Source organism: Melospiza georgiana, chromosome 9 (genome assembly GCF_028018845.1).
Source record: "Melospiza georgiana isolate bMelGeo1 chromosome 9, bMelGeo1.pri, whole genome shotgun sequence".
Taxonomy (NCBI): Eukaryota; Metazoa; Chordata; class Aves; order Passeriformes; family Passerellidae; genus Melospiza; species Melospiza georgiana.
In genome coordinates, this window is record NC_080438.1 from 15,252,825 (window position 1) to 15,263,196 (window position 10,372).

General features: G+C 39.3%; 1 protein-coding gene across 1 annotated transcript; it reads left to right on the forward strand.

Annotated features, from left to right (window-relative positions):
* Positions 1-474: 474 nt before the first annotated feature.
* On the forward strand, positions 475-7,998 carry TMED5 (transmembrane p24 trafficking protein 5). The gene is made up of 4 exons (XM_058030481.1): positions 475-657; positions 2,258-2,355; positions 3,039-3,222; positions 5,110-7,998. The coding sequence occupies exons 1-4, from the start codon at positions 475-477 to the stop codon at positions 5,326-5,328; spliced, it is 684 nt and encodes a 227-aa protein (XP_057886464.1). The 3' UTR covers positions 5,329-7,998.
* The last annotated feature ends 2,374 nt before the right edge of the window (positions 7,999-10,372 follow it).

Below are 10,372 nucleotides of genomic sequence, written 5' to 3' on the forward strand. Positions count from 1 at the left end.
CGAGCAGCGAACGGCGCACCCGCGAACGCGCTAAACTCGCCTCACTGCCCGTGACCAGCGCAACGAGAGGTGAAAGCGAACCGGCCCCGGGCGGGCGGGCAGCACCAGAGCCAGGGCGGGGAGCGCCGCAGGGGCACGGGGCGCAGGCGGCCGTCCCTGAGCTCCGAGCGGGCCGGTGCCGGTGCCGGTTTTGATGCCGGTATCGCAGCCGCTCCGTCCCCGCCACAGCAGCGCCCGGCGCCGCTCCCGCCGCGCTCGAACTCCGCGGGGCCCTCACGGCGCAGGCGCGGCCCCGCCGCCGGCGCGCTGGGGGCGGGAGCGGCGCGCGCCGCCGCGGTGCACTGTGGGCGGGCGGGGCGCGGCGCTGCCGGGGCGGCGATTGGTGCGGTGGGGCGGAGGGGGCGGGGCCATGGCGGGCCCGCCCCGCCCCTCGGTGCGTGCGCGCGGGGGCTGCGCGCTGCAGGCGCTGCCGCGATGGGGCCGCGGCCGCTGCTGCTGGTGCCGCTCGGGTGCCTCGCGCTGCTGCTGCCGCCGCCCGGCGCCGCCGAGTTCAGCCCCTCCCTGGATAGCGACTTCACCTTCACGCTGCCCGCCGGCCGCAAGGAGTGCTTCTACCAGCCCATGCGCAAGGAGGCCTCGCTGGAGCTCGAGTACCAGGTCGGCAGGGCGGGAGGGGGCGTTTCCCCGCGGCGTGTCCCGAGGGGAGCCGGGGTCCCGCACCCCGCCGTGACGGCGGCGCTGCCTCTGCCGGTGCCCCTGTGCGGCGGCCCTGCTGCCCGCAGCTCGGTCCTGCCCTCCTGCGGCCCCGGCCCTGACGGGCAGTGCCTGCCCAGGGACGCGGTGCCTGCCCCGAGCTGCGGCTGCGGGGCTCCCCAGTCTGCCCCGGGCAGCCCAGCCCGCAAAGCCACGCTGGAATTGTACACTGTTAGAAGTTCAGCCTTAGGGAGTTAAAAATTAACTTACGTGCCTTTTCAGTTGTTCTAATACGTTCTTTTGGTGGTTTGGAGGGAATTTTTTGTTTCTACTTTAGAGGAGCTCAAGGCGCCATCCTTTAAAAGGGCCGAATGTAGAAAGTTCAGAGTTGTGACCTCGTGTTGTAGCCCTAAAGCGTAAGGCACTTGTGCTGATGCACAGAGCCCGTACTTTCCTATCTTTGTGCAGATATGTAACACTTTTCATCTCAACGATGAACGTTTTACAGAAACAGCCCAGTTTAACAAACTATCGTTAAGATTTTGCTGCCCTTCTTGAGTGGAGTTTCCCAGAGATGTCTGGGCTAGATCTCGATCTCAGACGTTTCCCCCCCTTACAACAATGACTTTTTTCCCAGTAAAATAGCTACAGGGAGGGAAGCTGCACTGAATATTCTCCTACCCTATTATGGTGCCTAGAAATAGGCCAGGATCTTTCTTCCCCCTCTATCTATTTTTCCCCTCTGTTTCCCAAATGAAAGACAAAGCTGAAATTCCTGTTTTTTTCTAATTTCTAAAACTGTCACATGCAGAACTGAACAAGAATGAAAGAGAGGTGTTCAAGTTTTGTTTAGAGTCCTGTCTAAGCCCAACAGAAGTTTATTTTGCACAGAGTATGATTTTAGTTTGATCATAAGCTAAATAAAGACCTTATTTTAGAAAGGACTAGTGTGTATAACATATACTTACCTTATTTCTACTCAGGCATAAATTTCTTAGCACTACTGTTAACAGTAATGATTTGGTTTTCTATTTGAATGTGTAGAAAAGGAGCTCTGTATTTTACTGCAAATAGATTTATTTTGTACTTAATTATATTCGTGGCTAAAGCATAAGAGTATTTAACATAGGATGCAGGTAATTCTCCAAAGACATAATGTAAACACTATGCTAATACAAGCAATCAGTGACAGCAGCCACAGAAATGCCAGATTTAGCCATCTCTTGTTGGTATTTTTACAGGTTGTCTAACCCTGCCTGTTGATAAAACTGCATTCATTCTTAAAAGTAATTAAGGAACGATTCAATATAAACCCAGCCTGGCAGGTTTAGATTACATTTAGTTTAAGATTCCGAAATTGCTAAAATGCTTTTAGGTTGAGCTGGTTTTCCATCTGTTTCCAGTTAATTTGGTGTCAGCTCCTCCAGACAGATTAACCTTGCAGATTATTTTATTTGTCCGTTCCCTTACCTACAAACATTTACCTTTCCTATAAATGTTGCTGTCAGCAATGCAAACAGGAATTCAACTGGTCGGAGGTTGGTTATTTTTGTTTGTTTCACAGGTTCTAGATGGAGCAGGATTAGATGTTGATTTTCATCTGCTCTCCCCAAAAGGTGAAACTCTAGTTTTTGATGAAAGAAAATCAGATGGAGTTCATACGTAAGTTTAAAATCTTCAAACTCAGAAGTGTTACACAAAGAACTTTTCTGCTTTAGCAAATATAACTAAAATGAAGGTTGAGTACTTTTTATTCCTTGGTATTACAAAAAACTTTCTAATAGAACAGTTTGAGAATACCAATTTTCTTTTTATAAACACTGAATGCTTTTTACATGAATTGTACTATGTAGTGAAGGGTATTTTTATTTTAGTGATAGTTGTTCAGTGGATAAAAATCATTATTATGGAGTTCAAAAAGGTCTCCATACCTAATACCAAAAGATCATGTGAGTCATACAAATAAGAAGCTAGAAAGTCCCCAAGTTTTCCAGTCCTTTTTTCAAAGTATGTAATATTTGCTGTAATTTTACTACACAGTATAAGAATTCCACTTATTGTGTATTTTTTTGTAATGATTAGCAAAGATTCAAAATCCCCACAAATAAATGAAAGCAACTTGCTGTCGTGATAATTTTGAGCCTTTGGAGTCAGTAGGATTGTTTTCCTGTGACTGTGTAATCTGTAAAGTGTCTTTAGAGTTCTTATTTTTATACAAAAAGAAGATTTGGTTATTTCTAAGTGCACAATTGTCAGTCTTAAAGGGAAGGGTATGCTTACAAAACCTGACTTTTTGAGAACCAGCACAGAAAATGTAGTTAATCATGTTTTGCCTATATACACAGTGTGGAAACAGAAGATGGAGATTACATGTTCTGCTTTGACAACACATTCAGTACCATTTCTGAAAAGGTAATTTTCTTTGAATTGATCCTGGACAATATGGGAGAAGATGGCCAAGATGAGGAGGATTGGAAGAAGTATGTTACAGGCACAGATCTCCTAGACATGAAGTTGGAAGATATTCTGGTTAGTATTTGATCTTTCTTTCTATTCAATGTAAGAGCATTTGGAAAAAAACTCAAAGTCATGTGGCCATTCTGCCTTGGTCTGTTGTGTCCTCCTGGAATGTATTCCAGGTCCATATATTGCTTTTACTAATACAGGAAGTCTAGCACCATGGACCTTTTGTTTACACACAGAAACTTGAAGATTTTTTCAGAATAGGCCCTTCATCGGCAAGAAAAAACTGCCTAGCTCTCAGTCACTTGCTTTCCAATTCAGCTTGCTTTCTTCCCTAGAAGTAATGAAATGAATACTTGGAGCATTAAAGTATTATTTAGTCCCAATGGTGTAGTTGGAATTACTGCATCATTTTTATCAATGTTTAAAGGTAAAGTACTGTGCTAGCCTCTCCATCACATCTTTGCATTTATTGCCATAAACACAATGCAGGTTTTTAAATAACAAACCAATGTTTAAAATATTTTATAGGTGTATGATGCACTTTTAAATAATAATAAAACCAAATACAGAATCTGAAAATCTGACCAGATCTTTAAAAGTAGCAGTTAAGACAGTTAGAAAAGAGGAAAATTTCTATGTGAAGTTATGAAAAAATCCCACTCACACTAATCACAGAAAATACTTGAATGGATTTGGTAGATACTCCTTTACATACTGGTATCTCTTCCAAAAGAAAAAGAAATGCAGAACCTATATTTGAGAGCCTTGAAAATCTTACAAAGTAGGTAATTTTTGTAAAATTAAGATTAGTATTTAATCCCATTGTTTACTTAGCAAGGTATTATTTTCCCTGCAAGCTCTATGAGGACTAACATAAGCACTTAGTAGTTTAATTCCTTAATGAGAACACATTTTCTGGCAAAAATAGGGAATCACGTCTTTAAGTTTAAAGCTCTTGTGTGGTGGTCATTTTCCTTGTTGTGTAACAGTGAACTTTATCATCATAACATTATTTGGCTCCCCAGAATAGCTATTTTGAAATATTTTTGTTAAATATGAAACAGAGAAAATGTTACTGCAGGCTTTAGCCTTATGGTTTTGGGGATTTTTGAAAATTATTAGCCTCCTCTTACTGCAAATGTTACTCTTCTCACTAAAAGTTACTTCAGGATCCATAATTATATCAAGAACATAATTCAGCACTGCATGAGATCAGCTTTTATCAGTATCTGTTACATGATGGATGAAACTCCAGCAGATCATAGGACCAGATGTTTACTTACTAAGTGCAGAATAAAGTGTGAATCTTGAGAGCTGCTGTTGTCATCTCTGGAGTGTTCATGTACTTCCTCTAGTTCCAGGGTCACACTTTATGTCCTTTCTAGGACCTCCAGTTGTCCTGTTCAAGATTTATTGTCAAAATTCTGCTTTTGTATCAAGGCCAAAGCAGCAGTTTATAGCCACTACAGTGGAAACACCAGAAGCAGACAGGAAAGTAATATTATTGTAGTTTTCTTTTGATACAGATATAGCCCTGATGGTAGTTTCCATTTAAAAACTCCTTAATTTTATTATGCAGCAGAAAAAACTCTGCATTTGCTTGCCACTACATAATTTGTTTTGAGACTAGTTCTGCAGATTCACTACTTTTTATTAGTCCAAATAAGTTTGATTTCTCTCTTACCTCCCTACCTATAAAAGAGAAAAAGGAAAATTACTACAGAACACTAATGCTACAGTAATTCTTTTTAGCCAATACACAATAAACAGGTTAGACAAATTAATGAAAACTGTGATGATGTGTATATTTTCAAATGAAATTAACTCTTCACTTATCAAGACATTGAATTACAGATGATAACATGATGTTAATAATTTTGTATTTGCTGCAAGATATACACTTAATTCAGGTGGGGTTTTTCCTAAAAACACTCTTTTGTCACTTACCAGGAATCCATCAACAGTGTCAAAGCCAGATTAAGCAAAAGTGTCCAGATTCAGACCCTGCTCAGAGCATTTGAGGCTCGTGACCGAAACATACAAGAAAGCAACTTTGACAGAGTGAATTTCTGGTCCATGGTCAACTTGGGAGTAATGGTGGTGGTATCAGCTGTTCAGGTTTACATGTTGAAAAGTCTCTTCGAAGATAAGAGGAAAAGTAGAACTTAATATTCATTAATGTTCATATTATGATCATAACAATATAACAGCTATGGGGGAGAAGGGAGCAATAAACTACAGTAAAGACTAAAAAGACCTTTCCAATTCCTTTGAAGAGAGTAAGTAAAAATCAGGTTTTTAATTCATATTGGGCTTTTTGGATGTGATAGTGCTGGTCTTGTTTGTGTTTGGGGGTTTGCTGTTGTTTTTTGTGGTGGTTGGTTGGGTTTTTTTTAAACATGAACATCATGCCTCTTCCCAAGCTTTCCCATTTTTCCAAATGCTACTAATTATTTTTTGTACTTGTAGGATTTGTTAATGATTGTTAATTCCTATTTTATGCATAGCACACTTGGTGCATATGCAAAGTAATGTAACTGTCATTATCTTCATTTTCACATAAAAGTTTAAGTAGTAACTTAGACATTGGTTGAGTTGCTGTTAAATACTGAGTGAATTTACATGTGCCTAAGTTTACAGGATTGGTAGTTACTGTCATTTTTCTTCAAAGTTATATGTTTTTTTAAATCCTTAGTTTTTGTTCTTTGGCATCATGGAGAAACACTGGGCTAACTATGTAAGAACATGAGATCTCTTTTTATAACAGAGGACTAATATCAGCACTTTAAAAAAAGCACCATCAATGTGAAATTGAGGCAGTTTTGAAAAGCAGTTGAAGAAAATAGATACAATTCCTGTTCAAAAATCCTTCTGTCCTGTAGTTGCAAAATCCTGTTTTCCTTTGTGGCTGTTACATGAGACAAGTGACTACATGGTATACAAACGAATACAGGCACACTTTGAAGTATGACTTGCAAATTCTTAGTTACTGTAACCTCATGGAATAATTGATAATTATTTAAAAATTAATTTCTCATGGTTTTTTCCTTTTAATAAAGGCAGGGGTTGTTCATGGTATGCCAAAACAAACATTGATTATTGTAGTCTCAAAATCCCTTCTTTTCCACTTTATTACAACTCTGACTAATGTTAGTCAGGTGGCTTACATAGACATATAAAACCAAAGCTGTTCACCTAAACTTTCCCTTTTTGCTCACCCTCCCAAGTCTTTCAGCTGTGTAAGTACATTCTTCATATAACCCATGTTTCTGTACCTAGCTGTTCATCTGAATAAGACACAAATCACAGGAGCAGTAAGTACAGGCCACAAGTTTTATGATCAACTGAATATGTAGTATCACTATCACTAAGACAAAGCTAATACCAAATCAGAAATTTATAATATCTAGGTAAGTGGCTTTTAACAGTGTAGTGAGGGTATAGACTTTTTGCCAAAACCCCTGGTGCGTGAGAATTCACTTTAAGTAGTTTCAAGTTAGTAATTTTTACAATGTGCCAAGTCATTGGAATTTCTTGTATAAATGTGTTAACTGCATTTAATCATGAGTTTTTTAAAAACTTTATTAAAAACACATTTTTAAAAAGTGTTTTAAAAACAGTATATGTAGTAGTATTGTGCCTGTTGTGGGGTCATCTGTATGAATGGCAGAGTTGCAACTTTGAGACTTTCTGTGATTAAATAGTGTTTTATGAATAAAAACAGGGTCAGTAGGTGCATTGAAGAAATACATTGTTCAAATGAAACATGCTAGCAAGGGCTACAGAACATAGAAACAGCACTTCAGCTTCAACTTCAGAGAAGAGGACCTAGCAATAATATTTCTAAATAGTTTTTATAAGCAAAATAATTATTATTAGTATTACAGAACTTGTTATAGAGGGCTCCAAAGGCTGTTGAGCTACTTCATCTTTCTGCAAAACTGTGTCCAAAATAAGACTGCACCCCTTTAAGGTTTTGTGTATCTTACTTCCATATGATGCTTTCTATTCTAAACTGCCCAGAAGTAGAAAGCTTATTTCTGTGATAAGAACAATATCTAGGAAAAAATAATTCTTTCAGCTAAAGTAGCAAATAATGTTTTCCTGCCACTTCCCTGTCCCTCTCCCAGTAGCACTATACCATGTTGTTATCTATGCTTGCATCACCATATGTGATGCTCCAAATCATCTGCAAAATGCTGAAGCAGCTCTGGGAAGCTGTGACTAAGACATCTACCTCTGCTCTCCAAGCTACCAGAGTCAGGATTTCAGCTCACAACTCCAATAGATAAGCTCTGCCAAGTTTGCCAAGGGCACCTTAAGGGATTGGGTTCCCCAGCTGCTCTGCTGTGCCTTTCTGTAGCTCCACATCAGTGGCAAAGCTGTGTGGTGTCCCAGCTGAACCTGCTGCTGGCTGCAGCTCAGTGTCTCCTGTTACAAACAGCCAGCTCTGGGAGAAGGAAAATGCAACAATTGGCAGCAGAGTTCATCTGGAAGAAATTATTGTTCTGCAACCAAGAGCTCTGACTGTATTTGCTCTTCATTCAAGGTCCACTATAGAAAATGAAAGAGGGAATAACTGGAAAGGTTCATTGACTTTGGCAGATGGAATATGTTTATGATGGGTGAAGGATTTGGCATTCTAACTTGCAGTTAAGTAACATTGTACTTGGATTTTGAAGAGTAGATTGCTTTTGACTGTATAAAATTTACAAAGGAGAATATAAATTACTTTTTTTTTCTTACTGGACTTTTTCTTCCAAATTAAATGTTTTAAGACTTGCAGATGTTGAATAATTATGCAAAACTGAGATTTTCAATAAATCATGTTTAAACCTGTGTTTGTGTTGTTTTGTAATGAAGGAAGAATGCTATGAATACCTATGAATTCTGCAAAAGATGAAGGATGCTAAGCTAACAGGACATTTGGTTTTAGTAATGCAGCTCTTTAATTTCTTCCTTGTGCAGTTTTCAAATTCTGTTCTTATTCACTGCAAATATCAACTTTATCAGTGCAAATAATTTGAGATTTACACAGGCATCAGATGAGATCAGATCAAAATCTAACCTCTGGACTTTGTAAGAGAAAGTGTTTAACATACTTAACTGTATTCCTGCAGCAAACATCAACAGGAAATAATATCACAATCTCAAGCTCACAATTAAGAATCTCATATTCATAACTAGTAGTAATTTATATGAATTTATATGATATCATGTATTTGTATTATTCATAAAATAATACCCAAGATCCCAAGAATAAAGCTCAAAATATAGGAGCATTTTTTTGGCTAATGGAGTAAAACATGACAAATCCAAGCTTGTTTACCATTGCACAAGACTCCTGAGACAGCCAGGCCTGTCCGGAAGCCTGCAAACCACATTGTGAAAGCACTGAAACAGAAACTTCCTTTATGCTGTGTTTTGAATCAATGACATAGATCATGAAATGCTAAAGTACAATCTTATGTTGGCAGATTGGGCAATTAGTAGTAGAAGCAACAGAGATTTGACTTGAAAAAGTACACGAGCAGTAAAAACTCTTAAGAGCTATTTTTGGACACAGACATGAGAAATACCTGTAGCAGTTCCCTTTCCTGATCTCTCCAAGCATGCACCATGAGAAATGCCAGCTTCTCCCTTCACTTCTCCTGTGCACACAGCACAGCCCTGTGCCTCAGCCTGGCACATTGTGTCATTGCTCAGCAGTGCAGCACGGCCTTGTTTAACTCCACTTGTTTGGCAGGGTGCAGCACCAGCCTCACTCAATGACCACACAGTGCAGTGTTAAGACCATAGTTTTAAAGATTTTACTCAATTAGTCACAGCAATTACTTTTCTTTTAGCTGTATGGAACTTCTTTTAATATTTATATGGCAATCTCTTCTAAAGACTCATTATCCCAAAAATTTCATTAAGACAGCCTGAAACTAAGAAGGCTGAGCTGTATCTGATATCTTTAAAAACTAGCAGTTCCTTTCCTGTGTTATAAAGAACAATTCTCCTCAAGACTTTCATTTGAGAACTTAGCAACTTGTGGTGTAGACAGGAAACACATCTCTTAGTTACTGCTGAAAAATGGCTTCTGTAAAGCCCTTCCTTTCCCATGCTTTCCCCCTGGCTCCAGCAGTACTCACAGAAATTCACTATTCATACAGGAGTGCTGTATGAGTAACACACTACAGAGGTGAGTAAGCAAAATTTACACAAATCGCTACAGAAATTAAAAATGCAATCAAAAGCTACATAACTTACTGTTTTCAAAACAATTTACATAACTGTTGATTTTTATCACAGACAAAAATAATAAAATAGTAATAAAATAATGAAAAACAACTTAGAAGTAGTAGTAAGCCCACCTACACTGCTGAAGTTTCACCAGAAGCATCTGAATTACATCTCTCATGCTATCAAGTGCTATAGCTGACAACAGTTAATGAGACTCGGAAGCCGTACTGTTCACAAACTCCTTTCTTCCCTTTGTGCATACCAAGTTTCTGGAAACAATATCCATCCTCATTCTCCATCTGCTACCTGCTAAAGTGGAACACAGGTACATAAGGAAAGCATAGATTTGCCAAAAGAAAAGTTCTAGAAGCATATATCTATACATTTGAACCTCATGTAAGGAGACCTGAGATTAAACATCTAATAAAAGTCCTTTTCTTTTATGCTTAAGGATTTAATGGAGTTAAAACCTCTCCAATTGTCCCTTAATTCCCTTTCCCACAATTTCCAACTATTACTGATGATCTTTAGAATTTTACCCTTAGTACTTTCTGGTTTCTGCTATCATGCAACCAATTTGTGAAGTTATGAATACCAGATTAGAGCAACCAAATAACACAAAGCAGGCAACCAGTAATGATCATGAAAGAGGAAAACAGGTACACAGCAAAGCAGTAACTATCCCACCAGATGCTGACACAAGCAAATGCAACAACAGCCAAATGTTGTGAGTATTCATTAGAGAATGGCAAAGCACAAATGAAGGGCTTGGAAGTGGAGCTTACAGAAAAAAACCACTTTATTTAGAGCAAGATATAACTATTAATTAGCTTCCTGCTTTAAAACAGGTTTTGAAATAAATAAGCTTGTTAAGAGTAAAACTGCAGATGTCAGGCTTGGAAGGTACTGTGGTGAACATTAAATAAGCAGAAGACTAGGAAACCAAAACCACATGGAAGTCAATCAGTGCCAAACACTAAGTAGC

Bases quoted from the DNA above. Each gene is read 5' to 3' on its own strand.
- TMED5 (XM_058030481.1), top strand. From the start codon at position 475: ATGGGGCCGCGGCCGCTGCTGCTGGTGCCGCTCGGGTGCCTCGCGCTG. The intron at 658-2,257 runs GTCGGCAGGGCG...TTTGTTTCACAG, and splicing joins CGCTGGAGCTCGAGTACCAG to GTTCTAGATGGAGCAGGATT. The intron at 2,356-3,038 runs GTAAGTTTAAAA...CTATATACACAG, and splicing joins AAATCAGATGGAGTTCATAC to TGTGGAAACAGAAGATGGAG.